The sequence below is a fragment of the Microtus ochrogaster genome, linkage group LG3, assembly GCF_000317375.1.
Source record: "Microtus ochrogaster isolate Prairie Vole_2 linkage group LG3, MicOch1.0, whole genome shotgun sequence".
Taxonomy (NCBI): Eukaryota; Metazoa; Chordata; class Mammalia; order Rodentia; family Cricetidae; genus Microtus; species Microtus ochrogaster.
The window spans coordinates 26,189,612-26,209,200 of record NC_022029.1 but is presented as its reverse complement, the minus strand read 5'-3'; the positions used below and the strand labels follow the sequence as shown (position 1 = coordinate 26,209,200).

The following is a 19,589-nucleotide window of genomic DNA, read 5'->3' as shown; positions in this document are numbered from 1 at the left end:
TGTCGTGATGAGCAGGTACCTGAACCAGCGTGTTATCACAGACTGAGTTCTAGGTAGGGAAGATCTGGGAAAGCCACTGCAGTCCAGCAGGGCATTCTGGATCTGGCTATGGTCACTAACAGCAGTGTTGTTCCCAGTGAGAGGTGTAGAAGGGGACCAAGCTGCTGGGAGACATGGGCACCGAGGCAATTTCAGCATCAGGCTGGATCTCAGCTGGGGGGGGGGCAGGAACAACAGTATAGGGGCAGCATTGCTTTTCTGAGAAGCACAGCAAGCAGGATGCACAAGGACTCACATCCATCCACACATGCCCCAAGTCCCAGCCCAACCTCGTAGTACCAGGCCAAAGGCAAGAGAGCAGAGGCAAGGACTCCAGGGGCCCAGATGGCACTCCAGGCTCCAGTGAAGACTCAGACCCAACAGAGATCCTTCGTGCTACAAACGTGGCAACACCTTTTTATTCAGAGTAAGATGTGTTCACATCAGCATGACAAAGTTTGTACAAAGTTCACAATTTAAAAATGAAGTATCACAGCAACTTGTGATTCCACACATTTATAGCAAAATTAAAGTGTCAACAAACCCATGCCGTGTAGTACAAAAATAAATCAAACTTCAGTTCCACAGAGAGCACAATAAATAGTTTATACAAAATTCTGTCTTAATAAATGATTACTTAAATTAACTTAGAAATGAATATGAACAATAAGTTATAATAAATATGCTCTGATGACTCACAATAACCCCATGTGGAAGGTCAGCATTCTAACATGTGACACTGTGTGATCCCTATATATAGTCACAGATAACTTTTGATTTGATATTATGTACCAACGTTACATGAGCAGCAGATTTGTGCTTAGAACCCCTCTCCATTGTACATAGGTGATAACAATAAGAATCCAAACTGATACTACCTATTACTCTACTAAAAGCATTACTACATTGGCCAAGAAGCTGCAGACAAGACGCGGTGGGGAAATGCATGTGCCGCTATGAACAGAGCCCCTCCCCGTCCCCCCCGGGTGAGGGCCTGGGACCATGTGTATGGCATCAGGTGACAGTAAGCACCTTGCTTCAGCTCTCAAAAAGGCAATTCTGAGCATGGCAGCTACAACTAATCGCACAACAGAAAGGGGGCGCTGGACAGAGAAGGTCCTGCAGAGCCCCAAGTAATTACATAATCTTTTCCCCAGCTAGTTATTAAAGTCCTTGTGGAAAACTGTAAGCTTTTGTACAGTGAACAGTATAAAGTGCCGCTGGGATATTCTTCTATTTATACATATACATATATATATATATACCGAGGTTGAGTATTGTATCAGAATATTTGTCGTGAGATCCCTGTAGTCTCCCTTGGTAACCGTATTGGGTCAGCCTTGAGGGCTCCTCTACAGCCCATCCACTTCAGTGTCCCAAGGCGACGGACACAGGATTGCACACCTCCGTGTGGACATATAGGACAAAGCGAGTGCAAAGAGCCGGCTGGCACGTTGTGGGGACAATGACCCTGTAAGTCCTGTTCTGCTAAAAATATTTTTTTTTTATTTTTACAAAACCCATCTTTTTTATTTCATAACAAAATTTTAAAGTACTTTTGTACTTCCTGCATAACATCAAGACATGGAAGAGAGAGATGCTAATAAAAGGAAATCAAGTCGACATCGGGGAACACAACACATTGTCAAAGACTACTCAGAAGGGGGCACAGCAATCAAAAGTGGCCGTATGCATACATATAGTGCAGTCATTTGGAATGAAACCATCAAATTTCAAAGGTATCAACAAGACTAGGATGATCTAGTTTAAAGTAAAAAAGTGCCGAAGTATATTTAGTAACTTTAAAATCTGATTGCATTCCTTCTCAGGTTAGGTCACCATAAACCAAACAAGGCTGTGCAGATGCTAGAGTCAGCTGGACCCAGCGAGGGCAGAACGTGACCGTCCTTGGCCTTGGTGTCCAGAGTGTTCTGAATAGGACCAAGGCTTATTCAAAGTCAGAGTTGGGGCAGGGAGGGGGAGGGAAGGGTAGAGCTGCTTTCCCACCCGCCCAGCAGAGAATCCCATCCAGTAACCGGGACAATCAATCACAGCCGTTAGCCTTCATCCTCAGATGTGAACCAAGAATAGCGAGTGGAGATGATTTGTGAAAGTGAAAAGGGGAGAGAAATGCTTAAATTACCTTTTTTTTCTCAAATTGAAAAACAATCAACTTCTGCTAGGTAAGCTATATTGTGGTGACAGTTCAGAGGGGCACGGGGCTCTAGGAGAAATAAGAGAAGGGTGCTCCAAAGGTTACTGAAAATGCAAAGGAAATCTTCATGTTGTCCACCTCTGACAAGCTCCTGTGTTAACGGAGTTTCCACAGTCCCACCATGTAATGTCTAGGAGTTAATTAAAAGTGCTGTTTAAGCTGCTTTGAATCTTCTGCCAAGTTTCCATGGCTTGATGTTGTCTTACAATAAATTACTTATTTCATTTCTTATAGTTAATCCATATGCCATTTCCTTGGAATGCAAAAAACCTCATTTATTGCCCCCACCATACACCATCCTCCTAAAACAAACAAACAAAAAAGTCACATAATATTTCCAAGCATTGTTCAAAAATAAAGCATTTTTTGCAACCAATTCTTGCTATGAAACAATATGCACACAAAATGTATTTCTTAAATTCCACAAAGTCCTCCAACCTGAGGCAAAATAATAACATCTAAAAGTGGCCAGAAGGCCACAAAGTGATCATTCAAACCTGCTTTTTTTTCCTTTTTCTTTTTTTTGTCCATTTCAGTTCAAAATACTAAAACATTTAATCACTAAAGCATTAAAAAGAATTTACACTCTATTTATTTTGATCAGCTTACCTCTTCAGAAATATAGAGACCCCCAAATGTGCAGACAGCAGCAGCTATAAACATTACATGGCAAATCACACTATGTCAGCTTATATGAAAACGTACAAAATGTGAATGTATCCAAAACTAGTCTGCAGGTACTATCTCGAGAGCACACAAAACCATTATGAAGTCTTGGAGCATAACACTGTTCCGACAGAAATAAATATATAACACTTTCTGGTAGGTTACAGCAGCAAGAAACAAGAGGCATCCTCTTTAAGCATGAGTCACCACTAGAGCAGCTGTTCAGACCTGAATTCCTCTCACAGCCTGCTTTATATTTTCCAGTAGGGCTTTATTTTCTGGACTCTGATAACGATCTTGATTTGTATACATTTCCGTCAAAGTAGTCACGTAAGCATCAAAATTTTGTTCATTGATTGGATCCTACGAGATATTAAATAGTAGTTCATATACAACTTTTATTTTCTGAATAGTATATTCACAAAAGCATAAAACAGTATCATAGCATAGAGCCACTGTTTCCATAATATTTAACAGGCCTACTCAGAGCACACTCAATGTTATACGATCAGCCCCACCAATGTTCCTAGTGGTTAACGGTATGGTTTCAGGGTGGTGACCAAAAACAACCAAAAGCTGAAGGACCATGGACAATGAAACAGACATCTACTCAGTGAGGTGGACCGCGGAGGCTCCGAGGCGCTCACCTAGCTCAGTCACTTACCATGTGAGGCAGCTGGATGTTGGCGAGGCTGTGGATCAGGGACTGGCTCAGGTTGGCCAGCTCATGCAGGAGCGACTCGTTCTGCTGCTCAATGACTTTGTTCTCCTCCTCAATCGTCTTTAGGTTGCTCTCCATTGTGGTGATCTGAAATCACACATTTGGGTGACATGTAACATAAGGCAGGCTGCTGGGAGCATGCACACAGATGTGAGGGATGAGGTTGTAGGATAATGACAGAAGCAGAGGCTGCATCTTGGAGACCTGGATTTGTGTCTTTGTGTCTTTACATCTGAGCACTTGGTGTTGGCCACAGCAGCTATGGAGGTGTCCTGTCTGCTTGCTCTCCCCACGGAATGTTCTCCAGTCTGGGAACTCTTATCTGGCCATCTGTCCCTGCTGTCTTGTGGGAACCCCAGGAATCTCTAGAACTGATGTCAATTTCCTTCTGTGGTGTCACTGTCTGCTCTGATGGTGCTCTGTGTCCATGCAAGTGGTTATGAGTGTATGCATGTGGAGGCTTGACTGGTCTGCCTCCTCTTCTAAGACAGTGGTTCTCAACCTTCCTAATGCCTTTAGTATAGTTCTTCATGTTGTGATGACCCAGCCGTAACATTTTCACTGCTACTTTGTAACTATAATGTTGCTAGGTTATTAATCATAATGTAAATATCTATGGTTTCCAAGGGTCTTTAGGTGACCCCTGTGAAAGGACTGTTTAACCCCCAAAAGGGTTGCGACCCACAGATCTGGGAGAGATGGAGAATTTCCAAGGTCAAGGGCTTGAGTGCTAATAGCAGGGGAATCCTCCTCCATTTCCCATGGACAGGAAGCAGAGATGCTCAATGCTCAGCACTTGTCATGTGTCCCCTACACTGAGTTCCTCTCTCACGAGCATCTCTATCCCTCTTTCCCGTATTTTCTCCTTTCCCCATTTTCTTGTCAACTTCTAACTGCACTTGGCTTGAGTTCTAAGCTCCCACCTCTCACCTCTCACCTCTCACCTCTAGCCAGGGCCTATGACACTCTGAGAGATACTCGGCATATCCAAGAGACAGAGCAGCGTTAGTGCAACTTCTCCATGGAAGGAACATGTTCCCTTTGTCCTATGGGGCAGGAGGAGGGATCCCTTGAAACCATATATATATGCTTTCCTCCCTTGATACCCTGGTCAATTTTCTTTTTTTTTTTTTTTTTGAGTCACATTAATGTTTCCATCTGTGTTGGTTTGAATAAGAATGGCCCCTGTAGGCTCATATAGTTGAATGCTTAGTTACCAAGGACTTGACAGGGATTAGGAGGTGTGGTCTTGTTGAAGTAGGTATGGCCTTGTTGGAGGAAGTATATCACTGGGAGTGGGCTTTGAGGTTTCAAAAACCCATGCCAGGCCCAGTCCCTCTCTCCCCACCCCCTCTGCTTGTGGATCAGGATGTAGCTCAGCTGCTTCTCTAGCAGGATGCCTGCCATGTCTGATGCCATGCTCTTCACCATGATGACAACGGGCTAAACCCTCACACTGGAAACAAGCCTCCAATTAAACGCTTTCCTTTAAAAGAGTTGCCGTAGTCATGGGGTCTCCTCATAGCAATAGAACAGTATTAAGCTACCATCCCTGTGATACCTTGCAGGCTCTGAAGTGGATGTGTGAGCAGTCACTGTGAAAGAAGGAGGCCCTAGGGGCAGCCATCCTTGGGCCATGACTAAAGACGTGCTCTTCTAGACAGCTCTATTCCTTAGAGCCAGCATATCAATCTGTGAAGGGGCCTCCTTCCTTCCTTCTTTCTCCCTTTCCCTTTTCCCTTTCCCTTTTTCCTTTCCCTTTCCTTGACAGGGTCTTATGTGGTGCAGACTAGACTCAAACTTATCATGTAGCTAAGGACAGCCTTGAACTTCTGATCTTCCAAGTGCTGGTATTACAATCAGGTGTAATGATACCCAGTTATTGTGGTGCTAGGTATGGAATCCAAGGCTTCCTGTGTTCTAGGCAACTGATCCTAAAAGTGTGATTTCTGTGATTAAAATATAATTCAAAGAGGTAACAGGATAGCCAGAGATGTTAAACACTTCAGGCAGGAGGCAGAGCAGAGGGAGAGGGTGGAAGTAGGGACAGTGACCCTGGTAGCCCCTTGAATAGATATCATGGCTTTGCCGGGAAGTTACGCTTTAACTATTGGTCACATGGGTCCCCAGCATCCAACCCCTCACATTTGTGCCTAGGGCCCTATACCCTCCATGGTCCCCTACCTCAGGAAACCTCTCAGGGCTATAGCTCCACCTCTCTATGCAGCTTTCTCTCTGCTATGCAATGGGTTTAGCCAGCCTGACTTCAAAGGAGTGGTCAGAGCAGCCTGAATGGGTCAGTCTCAGGTTATGCCTAGATATACTGACCAATGTTCCCTAGCTATTTCAGATCAATTTTCCCTCTACCCTGCATTTCCCACTCATGCGTCTAAGGGAGGCTACGCATCTTTCCAGTCAGATACAGCCCATCACTTCCAGGAGCACCACCCACGGGGAGATAGACTCAAGCTGCATTGTTCCCCAAATAAACCAATCTCATGTGTAGATGCCACTAAGACATACAGGGAGCTATGGAGACTGTGGTAACGCCTGGCACAAGTTCTAATCAGAAAAGGGGCTCAAGCTGCAGCTGTGGCCTAGAAATTCCAACCCCCAGGTGTAGACTAACCCAGCCGGCCCCAGGTTGTTCAGACACACACCTGGCCCATGTGTAAGGTACCTGGACCATCCAGAAGAGTGGGTGGGGCATTCAGAGGGGTGTCTGGATACACAGAACTGTAACCACCTCTAAGTCTCACAGCTTGGCCTCCTTCCTCTCAGCTGTCTGACTTTCCAACTTCCAAGTGGGCCTTGAACTCAGTTTCTCCTGCAGACTCAGATCTCCATGTCTGAGGCCTATGGTATGGTACCATGACCCTGGGAATCCACTCTGATAATTAGCCCTGGCTTCCTAGTTCTTTTTCTTATTTTTCTAGTTCCCTTGTTCTTCAGATTAGCAGCAGCCTTTTATACAAGGGCAGCAAGATACATGTTTTCCTGGGGCGCTTAATATGATTGGTGTCAAAGCTATGAAACCCAGGGGCCATTCGCTGAGTCAGAGTGCTACTGAGAGAGTATATGGGGAGGGGGCATCTCTTTCCCTGACCCCAGGCTTTCCCCAAAGTACTGGTCCCCAACAGTGGTATGTGAAGAGCCTTTACCACCTTCAGAGACAGGCTGTAGGCTGAGGCTGGGTCAGAATGTACCTGTTTTGGACCTCAGGGAAGAACACTGGCTCTTTACTCAGATAGCATTGATCTGATCTCTGGGAACCCTCAGATCCTCTGTCTTCATGACAGGAGGTCATGAGGTTTGGGACATGTTTAAGCCAAGATGGAGGTCTTCAAAGGGCAATTACACACCACAGATTTATTCCTCTGGAGTAAGTCTCATGTCTAACTGCCTGGCCCAAGTGTTTTCCAGGATGGCCTCTGTCAAAAGGAGCTATTAGAGATCAAAGACAGTTCAAGGCCCATTTTTCGAAACGCATGTGAGCCTCTTTTGCTACTTTCAGTGGCTACTGTAAACCCAACAGAATGACATCATTTTGTGATGTGTTATGCTTGTTTAACTCATACACAGTGCTGGACAGAGCAGCAGCCAAGAGCCTGGAACAGAACTATTATGACAAAGGCTGTGGGCTCTAGAAGCCAACACATTTGCTCTATGATTCCTGGCTGCTGAGAACCAAGACCAGTGTGCCGAACATGCACAGACAGGGAATACACCCATTGTGAGGCCACTGGGGGAGAGACCGCAGGAAGGCTCCGCAGCAAAGTGGTCCTCTTGCTGTAGACCACAGGAGACTGAAGTGGGATCAAGGGAGGTGTGCAGAGCTTAGACCGAGACTGAGTTACATAGAGAATTTTAGATCACAGAGAAAACAAATCACAGTCTGATGAGTAGTTCAGAAATTCAGCAGCTGCGCTGCAGGCCTGACACCAGTCAACGGAGCAGAGCTGGGAAGTACTGAGCCGCATGCCAGGTTATTTCTCATTAGCAATCTTGTCTGAGATAGAATTTCTCTCCTGTGTCCTAGCATCCCTTTCTCTTCTCCCTCCCCAATAAAACTGATGAGCCCAACTGCCATCCCCAACAGGGGACAGGGTCTTTATAGACAGGTTTCCAATGTGAACCCTCCTCCTGCTGCCTCTGCATTTTCTGTGCTAGAATGTTCCCTTCCTATCACCACGGCAACCTCTCTTCCTCCGGAACCATCTCCCAGCCACTCAGATACAGGTTCCATCCATCTCACTCCTCCTGCCCCTGCCCCAGAGCCTTGTTCCCTAAGTGGTAGTCTCTTCATTGTTCTTTACCAGGCATATATTCAATTTCTATGTTTTCCTTGGTTCAGAGTGTGCTAAGCTCACTTTGGTAGCTCTCCGCTTGAATCTCTGTATAATTTGCTAAAATTGATACACAGTGGATGAGAACTGAGTTGGACTAGATGAGATGTGTTGTACTTGACTTGCTAAATTGACACTCAGGTCTGGGAGGGCTCGGCTGGGTGCCCAACACACCCTGAGCCCCATCCCCTGTGCTGCATTGAATACAACTGAATTGGAATAAAGTGCATTTTGTCCTTGGTCATTCTGCTGGCCCAGAGAGGTGTCTGGGCACTTAGGACTCTTGACCCAACTTTATATAGGGCCAAAGACCTAGTTTTTTTTTGCCAGAGTTAAGCCGTGGCTCTTCCTGAGCAGGACTCTAGTCACCTAAGTGACACCACAACTGCTGTGACTTTGTCTGGATCTGGTTCTAGTGTGATCCTGACAGAAGTTATTTCAGCCTCAGTCTGTTTCCGGTTTACCTCAACGTTAATGTGCAGCCTAAGAGGAGAAAAGTGCTTCACTCAGGATCTGAGTGACATGTGTGTCCATGGTGACACAGTGAGTGCCACAGTGATTGTCACGCAGGGCTGGGAAGGCTCCTCTGTTAGTAGACACTCATGCAAGTGCTCCTAGAACTTCTCTTGCCCTTCCAGTCGGCCATGAAACCCTGGGAATTCAATATAATGCATGACCAGCTTCTCACCAGCCCACATGCTAAGAGACACAGGCAACAGGCAATGCTTCTTAGAAATCTTAGGAGCTTCCACCATCACTGCTGATGATGCAAAATGATCAAATAGCACTAGGGCCTAAACCCCTTGAGAGAAAACCCACATCTTTCATAGAACAGTGGTACTCTGGGAACGGCTACCCACAAATGGGTCTTGTCGGACACAGAAGCATACATAGGTATGTGGAGAACATGGGAAAACAAAGAAACTGCACCGTCCCCAGGAGGTGCTTCCAGTCCTTCTCCAAGCAACAGCACAAATTCCTACTAGGACAGAGACTTTAATACTAGAACTGAGGCATCACAGGCCTAGAACTTGGGTTTGTCATTGGGACAAGGGTTGTAGCTCTGTGAGAAGTAGATTTGAAAGTTTCATACTGGAGCTAGCACTGGAGCTAGGGATATGTATGTAAGTCCAATGCTCTGAAAGTCGATACCAGAGCATCACAGGAGCTCTAGGCCACCTTAAGCACATAGGGACACACTTTCTCAGTAACAGCAGAGACAGCAACCACAGAGAACAAGAAGCAGGCTCCATGCTGGAGTTAGGATTGCGGCTTCACAAACTGTTACCTGAGTTCTGAGTTTGATCATGTCGGCCTCCATTTGGGAATTGGACTCATTAAGCTCCTTTATCTCTTCATCTAACTGCTTAATTTCTTCATCATTTTCTATACCTGGAATGGCAAAAATTATCATGTTAGAGCGAACGTGCCTGAAAACATTGCAGCAGAAAGACATTGTTTTCTCTGTTCTTTTCCACATGAAATTGAATTTTCTTGGGAAATGTATCATTGAATTTATAAAGAGTCACTGTGTGCATGTCTTTTTTTCCTTCATCCCAGTTTGCTGTATGATCAAGAAACTTAGAGAACGTGAAGCCCTTTTAGAAAGAACCTTGGTAAGACAGCTTTTGTACTGATTGGTAAGAGCTCCAGCTGAATGCCCAAAGCCTTGGGATCTGGCCTTTTGATGCTGGGCAGAAGTTGCTTTGCAGACTCTTGCTATGCCTAGTTATACCCTTGCCACTTTTTGTGCTTAGCATCCTACCATGCTCAGTTTTGACTCTATCATCTTGGGCACACGAGGCTTCCACATGGAGCCCTAAGAGACTCTGATCCCAGAGTTCACAAGTTGGGAAGGGTGTGAACCTGACTACCTCAGGCTGAGCAGTCCAGGCCAGCAACTGCCAATGTGCAAGGGCCTATGTGTCTCCTTAGGCCAGCCCTGGAGAACCCAGGCACATGACTAATACTGTGTTAACAAAAGGCATTTCCAACATCGGGTCTGCTGTGTTCTACTGCTGGCACCTTAGTATAGTCAATGCCAATGTGACAGGGATCCTCTTGTTTAGGACTATGTGCTTTCACACTGTTGAGGACACACAAAGTACAGAAGAATTACAGGTGCCATTATCCTCAAACACGACAGTCCTGGGCTTGTGGCTATTACTGGTCACTTGTCCCTCCTGCCGACCAGTGGATAATAATGCGGTAGGCCAGGCCTTACAGAATCTGTTTTTAAACTTTGCAGACAGAGGGGCCCACGATGGAGGCCAGCGACACTTTAGAACACTGAAGCCTGGCTGAAGAGAGGTAGAATTTGGCCAAGAGTCCAGAAAGAGAAGAAAAAGAGACATGTCTGTGGTGGTTGAGCCTTTGGGGCTGCTCTTAATGGGTAGAAAACAAAAATGTTTTACTGTAAGATAGAGGGTTAAAACAAACAGAGCTGCCAACAGAGGGTGGAAGTCTGAAGCTCATGCTGTCTGGATAGCGCTGTCCAGTGTGAGCTGTCCCTTCTCTAGGACACGCACGTTTGTCCCCAAGCTTCTTCATTCTCATCTCCCTTGAATTGGCCCTTGTCTAATGGCCACTTCCTTCACTAAGGAGTATCCTGTGGGTACAGTCTTCGAGTGAGCTACTAAGAGATGTCTGCCTTAGTGCCAGGCCTAGTCTGTAAGACGCAGTGCTCAATGTCTAGCCAGTGCCTGCTGCCTCACTGGAGTTCAGAGCCTATCTTCTCTCTGGCAAGGAACTTGGCTTCTTAGTGAGCAAGAGAGTGGTGGACATTGCCTGCAGGTGTCTCAATGCAAGTTCTTTGTGCTGACTATTTGGGGCTTCAAGAAGAGAGCATGCAGATGGGCCCCAGGCCTTCTAGAAAGCAGAAACTCTAGTTGACCTCCATTTCCCTGGCCTTTGTATTGGGTTGAAGGGACACGGGCTCACAGCACCTCAAGTCCCTAAGCTTGTACCACATCTATGGGTATGTCTCTGGAGAATGATGAGCCACAGGCTAGTATTTATCCCTATCACTGGCAGAGAAAAGGTTCTATCAAATAATATGAAGTGATAAGCCTACATATCTGCACACCGTAACTGTCCTTCTGCTGGGATTAGAGGAGACAGCCATTGACCAGAGGTGTAACTTAGGGTCCAGGGTCTGAACTGGGACGCCATCGTGAATCCACCAGTCTGGTGTGAGGATCTCTCAGCCCTGGCTACTACATTTGTAGTGCATCCAGAGCTCTGAGTTAGGATGTGTCAGACGAAAGGGGCCTCAGAGTCTACCTTCCCTGCTTCAGGGTGACAGCTTCTGAGTTAGGACACTTTCTGCTCCTTGGTGGGGACACCCCACCAATTTGCAAATCTTCCTCACAGGTTCTGCTTAGTGGTTACTGGAGCCAGCTTGGATGACTGATGAGCCCTAGGTCTCTTACTAGAGCCAGCTTGGGTGAGTACTGAGCCCTGGATCTCTTACTGGAGCCAGCTTGGGTGAGTACTGAGCCCTGGGTCTCTTACTAGAACCAGCTCGGTTGAGTGTTGAGCCCTAGGTTTTAGGGAGACTTAGGAGGTACTGCCAGACACAGACATCCTGGTTCTGGTCAGCTCCTCAATAACTGACATGTCCTCTGTGTTTCTTCTATGTGCTTTTATTTTATTTATTTATTGCTTATGTGTGGTGTTATGTGTAAAAGAGGTTTGTGTGTGTGTGTGTGTGTGTGTGTGTGTGTAGGCTCAAGTTCTGTTGTAGATGTCTTTATTTGGTTCTTTTCTCTTTCTCCTTTTTTAAAAGAATCAATGACTGAACTAGAAGCTCACTGACTGGGTTATCCGGGCTATCCAATGAGCTTTGGGGATCTGCTTGTCTTCTTTCCTCACAGCTCTAGGGTTACAGGAACATGCTCTCACCACTGGCTTTTCTCATGGGTTCTAGGAAACCAAATATATGTCCTCTTGTTTGAAGAGCAGAGACTACCTACCGAGCTTTCTTCCCCAGCCCTGTCCTGTATGTTTTTAAGAAAGACTCTTTAGTCCATGGGCCAAAATTAAACCCACATCCTGAAGCACATTAATGTTTCCCACAGGAGGCATCCCTTCTGCAAGGGACATCATAGATTCATACTCTCAAGAGACACTAGTCAGTGTTTCACCTCTTTGCCTGAGGACCTGTTCCCACAAGAAAACTCACCAACAGATACACAAAGAAAACACATAGCTATACCATAAGAAGAAACTCATTTACAGTTTGAGACCCCAGACAACAAGGCAGAACAATCCTCCATCTTGGCTTGGATGACAGGTTGGAGCATTCCTCCATCTTGGCTTGGACTGCACTTAGCTTCGTGCTTATCTACAGATAACTCTAAACATGCCACAGCATTGACTCTGAGCTTGCAAATTAGTTTTAGCTAGTGGCTGAACTGTTTATGGGATCTAAAAGTCAAGAGGATAAGATTATGGGGTGTGTCCAGGATCTATTGACTAAGTGGCTTAGATGGTACAAAATCCTCCCCAAGTCTCTGATCTTCCTTGGTAAACTTTGTATACACATACAAACTAGTTAGCAGCAGTAGGGCTTCTTGAAGTGGGTGGACTTTGAAGATGAATTCAAGACAATCAGTTACTGAACATGCTGAGAGAGAGGAGAGGGCTGGAAGGAGGCGGCTACCCTTGTTTTATGTCCTTAGAGCTCTATTGCTGGCTCCTAGGTCACAGGTTTAAGAACAGGAGCCCAAGGAAAGAGGAAGGAAAGGTGTGCCATGGTTTTGGTGAGAAAGCTGACCCAGTGCTGGAGATCCTGGGATATGGGATAGAGGCTACTCTATCTATCTCTGCTTCTATGGTCTCAGAACAGTGGGCTAAGTCACTGATGCAGAGATGGCAGGCAGTGACATCCCACCTCTCTAAACAGCAGGAATGCTGGGGACCCCAGGGTGTGGTTACCATTGCTGGCTCGCTGCTTAATAGTCAGCATCTGTTCTCCAGACAGCTTTGCTTTCTTCATTGCTGAGGTGGCTCTTGGACATCCTGACAAGCTGTTAATAAGACAAGAGATGGCTGTTAGCCATGGGCTTCAGCAGAGCCCAAGCTCTGCAGTGACAGGTGGTGTGTCAGTGTTTCTTTATCAGTTCAACTGCTATCACAGGGCTGCTGAGAAACACAGATGAATGGCGCCGTGTGCCAGCACATACACACAAGGGTAGCGTGGTCTATACATACATGAGTGTACTCATGGGCTGATTGATCGTGGGTGCATGGTTAGTGTTGCCTCAGGACTGGGATCTCCAGAACAGGCATATGAGATGAAGGGACACACGCTCCTTCTGGTATAACTCATAGAGTTTTTGCAGCTTCTATGAGGTGATCATATTTCTTAAAAACTTGTTTCTTGTGAGCAGCATCAAATTTACGTAATAATAAGGTCCAACCCAATCTCAAACGCATAAAAACAAAGTAGCGTAAGAATGTTCGAGCCAGCTTTGGTTATCATGACCCCATAGCAAGCTCCCCTTCACCCCATCCCCCCACAAACTGCTTGGGATGGAAGCAGGTATAAAGTCAACTACAATACTGTCAGCATGGTTTCTGAAACTTGTTACTCAGCCAGCAGTGCAGCCTGGTTTTAAGGTGGCCCCGCCGTAATGGTTCTTCTGCATTATCGCTATTACTAGATTTGGAATTGCCTAGGAGTCACACCTCCGGTTGTGAAATACCTTCAAAGGAAGGCATTTCCAGAGTCCTAACTGAGGAGGAAAGAGTCATCCCAAATGTCGGTAATACCATCCCACATACCAGAATTCTAGACTAAACAGGAAAGGTTTTAGAAGAAGGAGACAGCTGAGTGCATTCCCTTTTCTCTGCACCCTGATGTGCCCAGATGTGAGCAAGTTCTCACCCCCACAGCCTTGAACAGCTGCTGCCACCATGCCTTCCCTTCCATAATAGACTGCTTCCTCTGGACCATGAGCCAAAGTGAGTCCTCCCCCCCCCCACCACCACCAGTTCCTTTTGGTCACAGTAATAAATACATGGCTCTCTGGTGATTCTTTAATTACCATGCCTATCTAGTTCCACCCTTGCTCTCCACTGCACCTCTGATGGACATGTCTGATGGGGCCTTTGCAGAGCGGCTCCCCTGGCTGAGTGTCTGCTGGAGCCAGAAAGGCATGCCCTTTATACAGAGCTCTTCTCCATGAATGGAATATGTGGGCCTCTTCATGCCCATCAAAACACAGGCTCTTCCGCTGGCAGTGCAACAGGGAAAGGAGAACCCCGCCAGGAAAGGAGGACCCCGCCGGGAAAGGAGGACCCCGCCGGGAAAGGAGAACCCCGCCGGGAAAGGAGAACCCCGCCGGGAAAGGAGGACCCCGCCGGGAAAGGAGGACCCCGCCGGGAAAGGAGAACCCCGCCGGGAAAGGAGGACCCCGCCGGGAAAGGAGGACCCCATCAGGCAGTCACAGACCATCACCTACTCATGATTCCTTCAAGGCCCGCAGCCATGTATAGACCCCACTACGGTTCTGAAATCCGACAGCAGTGGGGTGCTGAAACTGAAGTTTCCCATTGTCTTGATAAAGTCACCTCTGACTGTGCACTTCAGACTCATATTATAAATGAAGAGCAGTGGAGGACTTGTGAAGACCCCCCCTCCCCAAAAGTAAAACCTTGCCATGTTGGCCTGGGTATGGTGGCACATTCCTATGATCCTAGCACTTGGATGGCAGATGCAGAAAAATTAGGAATTCAAGAACAGTTCCAGTCACAAGAAGAGGTCAAGGCCAGTTGAGGCTGGACTAAGTCCACTGCTTAGATTTCCACCACTGGGGAGCAGGCCTGCAGGCTCCAGGAGACTGCTCTTGACATGTTTTCTTACTGAAAAGCCAGTCTCACACCACCTTTGCTGCTGCTGCTGCTGCTGCTGCTGCTGCTGCTGCTGCTGCTGCTTCTTCTCACACAAACAGTCCCAGTCCCATTCCCTTGGCCCCTTCGTGTGCTTGGAAAAATGCAATGCCAGGTGATCTGTACAAGTGAGTGTGTCACTGTGTGCTTGTACAAACACGAGGTGTTGGATGAGGCCATTGTCATGGGACCAAGCAACTGCTTTACAGTTAGATTTCTCTGGACAAGTAGAAGGACCTCACTCTGAAATAACAGAAGTCTCCTACAGCCAGACTGCAGCAGCTGCTTGCTCACAGATATATTATACCATTTCTGTGTATAATCATAAGCACTGAGCTCAGATATGACCAGCTTTGCTGGGGTGGGGTATCGTTTACAGTTTTGCTTGTAACATACATGTAATGCCTGGGGTATGCCACTGTATGGCTCATATTATACGTGAATAATAATTAATATAAATGATAGCTATGGCAGCCCAGGGACAAGGGGCCTCAGCCACAGTGTGATCTGTGGGATCTCTGTCAGCTGTTGGCGAGGATGTAGCAGGGCATGTGTTGTAGAGAGCTGTGTTGGTTCACTTGTGAAAGGAGAGTAAAGTCATACTAGCACTGGGCGTATGCTTAATGACTGCAGTAACTTCTGCACATTGCTGCCTTAGTCTTGCCAGTCAGTTCCTAAAATGAGAGCTTCTGGTCTGGTGTCTGATGAAGCTACCCATCCCCAGTGCCAGGGTAGGTCTGACATGGGCATGAGGAGCTAGTAAAGCTTCCTACAGATATTCCCAGGACTGTGGTTATGGACAAGGACAGCACCTTGCTCCAGCCTCAGGCCTGGCTCAGCCCCACAGGGCATGAATCTACCAAATTATGGCAGTTACCATCTTCTCCGAGGAAAGCCTCTGGCCATTCTTGCATCTGATTTTCAGGAAGCTGGACAGAGAGTTTCAGAGTGTGGAGTGCTGGGTTCCAGAGCCCTGCCTCTTTTCCTTACTGTGTACCCAGGCTGCTGCCTCAGGATACAGCCTAAGCCACCTGTCATTTTTCATGGTCACCTTCCCTGGGGCCCATGTATGTCTCCTAATGGAACTGCAGGGCTTAATCTAATATACCACACACCCTGTGAAATGGTCCTGAGACCTCAGCTTGTTTCTTCAGATCCTTAAGACCAGTGTTTCCTAAGTGCCCACACTGTCAGCGGAAGGTTCTGCATCCGAGTGGCTCCTCTCTGCATCTCTGCATAGACCCATGGGCCCTCTGGTCTTATTTTCCTGCCCCAACATTGTGTACTGACAATGCAACTTTCTTTCTTTTCATCCAAATTATCTATGAAATAGGACCATGTTCTTCAGGAAGCCTCTGACACAGTCTCCACCCAGGCCAGGTTTCCTCTCCCAATTTAGGACACCTGCAGCCCTCAGGGATCATACTCCCAGACATCATACCTGTGCATCTCAGGCTGTTCCCAGACCAAGAGCATATCACACCAGGAATTTCAGAGTGCCTTTGTAGACTTCAGTAAAATTGCATGTAGTCAATGATGGGGTCCAAAATGGCAGCAGATGATACGCCCCCCCCCCCCCCGATTCAGCTTTCATGGGACATGATCTGGGTTCCCACCTATGAGAATGTCTCTAGTTCCTTCTGTTTTCTCTACAATGAGGATTCCAGAATCCACTTCTGGTGAGTTGTCAGGTGCTACCCAGTGGATCTGCTGTATCAGGAGCTAGTCAAGGTCTCCTGAAGTAGAGCTTTGGACTTAAGGCATTGTTCCTTTCTTTGAAGTCCTCAGGAGAAAGCCAGATGGATTCTGGGCCACTCTGCTTCAGTATAGCTCTCGGGTATTTTCTGCCCAGAATCCCCAAATCTTCCTTTTTACATTTGTAAGAAGAAATAAAAGACAAACAAACAAAAATGGCACCTCACATTGAACTGAACATAAAGCCTAGAAATGGTAATTTTATGTGGCTTTTCTGTCTTCAGTGAATAGCTCCACCTGGTGGGAATGATGAATAACTGTTTCACACGAGGACGACGCCTGGGTGGGAGTTCGAGAAACCGAATCAGGAAACAGAAGCAGACCCAAAGACCGAGGCATCCTGCTCCAATATCTCATACAGTTTCTGCCACTCCAACCCGTAAGTCTAATTCCCAAGGGGTCAAATTTGAAAATGAGCCCTGAGCTTCTTGGCTCAGACCTCGGGTAGTGTCGAATCCATGCAGACATACTGCCATCTGCTGGTCACTCACATAGTCTCCTCTTCGCATGGCAGTACTCAGGCTGACCCTAGGAGAGTGGAGGACACTCCACACACACCTGCTCGCACATAGCCAGCCTCCCTGGCACAGAAAGCAAGATTTGAGTGAAGGGGCCTAGTGTGCTTTCAATGAAGACAGGAGGCTTCTGAGCTTAGATTTGCAGTTTCAATGCTTAGAAATTCTGGGCAACTCATAGTTAATGCCCATTTCCTCATTCTTCCTTACCTGGGGTACTAGTCTGGCACCAGGTATCACTGTAGGACCCAGCAAGAGTTTTAGTGGTGGCACAAGGAGGAGAAAAAGCTCCCAGTATACATCAGTACATTAGTCTCCTGGAGAATCTTCACCTGCACCCAGGTACACGCGTGGCCATGCTGAGCTTCTCCATACCACAGCTCCATTTCTACTGATAACCAGCTGAGAGAAGCACCATGAGGAAGGGCCAAGAAGATGGTGAGCCCCATAGATTTCCTACCTCTCTTTGTCTCAATTGGAGGGGAGCCCTGTGATCCCTCTTAATCCATAATTTGAAAGATTTTAGCTTCAAATCTGTGCCAAACAGGAAGCTCCAGAGTATTTGGAGAGAGAATTTCAGGTACTTCTATGCCAGGCAGACAGCCAGGATACATGGGGAAACAGGATGTCTGGATGCCTGGATGCGGCACCAACCACGTGATCAGCTCAGAGACACAGAGAGCCTGGCTGGTATTGCTTGTTTCCCCCAGGTCTTGCACTGTGACCACACTGGCGGAGGCCTGGGTTTCTTGCTCTATGATTTCCCTCTCTATTCCATGTTAGGGGACTATGGGGCTTCCCTCAGGTACTTTAGAGTTATACTGTGTCTGAGGAACCCCTTGGGATGGCCACTTCCACATACAGCTCTAGACAGGGCCATAGCAAACACAGAAAACCTACAGCTCACTTGTGCTTCTGAGGACAGCTGCCCAGCACAGCCTTGAAAGGTAGCAGGGGCTGGAGGAGATACAGAGACACGACCCATTTTCACCCACTGACTTTAGAGTCCACCCTGGGTGGAAGCAGCTATAAATCAATGAGAGAATGATGAGTTCAGAGGTATAGAATGGACACTTTAAGACCCCACGTGAAATTCAATGACGGACTGTGCCTTAGAAGACCACAAAATAACATACATGCTGGAGAATGGTTCCCCGGGGTAGCATGGAATCAGAGAGTTCACTGGGGATCAACAAAACCAGGTTCAGCTTCTAGAGCCTTTAGAGATAGGAGAGGGGCAGCATCCACTGTCTCTGTGTAGGTCACTTCTCTTCCAACAGCCTTCACCAACCAATTAGTATGTACTTGGAACTTGTTGTGTGACCAACCACCCAGATCCAAGTTCTTGCTACCCAAGTGATTTAGCTTTTTCAGTTGGTGGGACCAGAGCCTGCCTCCTCAGACACATAGACAAATATCTCCCCAAAGCTTGGGGACATCAAAGAGGCTGGCGCTCTCCTACAAGGTCAGTGTTGGAGTTACCGAGCAGTAGTGACCATTGGAACACTACAAGAGTGCCAAGAACCGTGCCAGGGGCTGAGCATAGTCACACACGAGGTAGGCAGATCTCCATCAAATTCAAGATCAGCCTGGGCTACACAAAGAGGCCCACATATGGTCGTTGAATTCCCCATTTTCAGCCATTCATTCAATGTTTGTATGGTGGTCCCATGTGCGGCAGCACTCACTGGACAAAAGGAGGCACTAATAATAGCAACGAGATGCTGTGCTACAGCAGTTGCCAACAGCAGCTTGAGTCCTGTCTTCTTGTGGTTTTTCTGCACTTTCCCTGAGGGACAGGTGATATTGGCAGGGTTCCTAAGAGATCTGGAGTTGCTGGGCTAATGCCTGTGAACCACTGGCTCCCTAACTCGGGATATCACACTTTTGTCCAAACAGAGATGAGAAGGAAGTCTGGCAGATATTTCCCTTTGAGTATTTAGCTGCTGGGTAAAGAGCAGCCATGGATGGGGTGGAGCTGGGCAGCCTGAAGCTTAGGAACGGCCAGCATTAGAATGACAGATGGAGCTGCAGAGGCTGGTGACCGGAGAGCTGACCTCTCTGCTAAGGGCACTGGATTTAAGGACAGTACCCTGAAGCTTGTGCCGCTGGTGGTTATCATGGAGAGCACCTACAAAGGCCTATGAAGAAGGCCAGAGAGCAGTGGGAGCTGGTGTGGGGAAGCAAGCTGAGTTCTGACGTGGTTCAGTGGTACAGGAGAGAACACCGGCCAGAGGCACGAGGGGCAGAGGAAAGTCCACTGCTTTCTATTTCCCCATGTTCTTGCTGAGTCCCCTGTTCCCCTGATCTCCCCTCTTCTCTCCTCCCTTCTCCTCTCCTCTTCTTCCATCTTCCCTCATCCCGGATTTTGTTTGTGATAGTCAGTTCTGTGTGTCAGTGTGGAAAAGCTGCTGTTTCCAGCTGTTTATTATTTCATC

The 19,589-nt window shown here is 47.1% G+C and overlaps 1 protein-coding gene across 18 annotated transcripts in view; it reads right to left on the bottom strand.

Moving 5' to 3' along the window:
- Window positions 1-432: 432 nt before the first annotated feature.
- Myt1l (myelin transcription factor 1 like) overlaps window positions 433-19,589 on the bottom strand; it is a 394,778-nt gene continuing 375,621 nt past the window's right edge. For 11 of the 18 annotated variants that reach the window (XM_026785931.1, XM_026785930.1, XM_026785938.1 and 8 more), the window contains 4 exons: window positions 12,926-13,017; window positions 9,270-9,379; window positions 3,585-3,728; window positions 433-3,283 (listed from right to left, as the gene is read on the bottom strand). In XM_026785931.1, the coding sequence (XP_026641732.1) occupies window positions 3,143-3,283; window positions 3,585-3,728; window positions 9,270-9,379; window positions 12,926-13,017 (487 nt within the window). In that variant the 3' untranslated portion in view covers window positions 433-3,142. The remainder of the gene's footprint in view (window positions 3,284-3,584; window positions 3,729-9,269; window positions 9,380-12,925; window positions 13,018-19,589) is intronic. The other 7 variants (XM_013351327.2, XM_013351328.2, XM_013351329.2 and 4 more) reach the window with 4 other exon arrangements.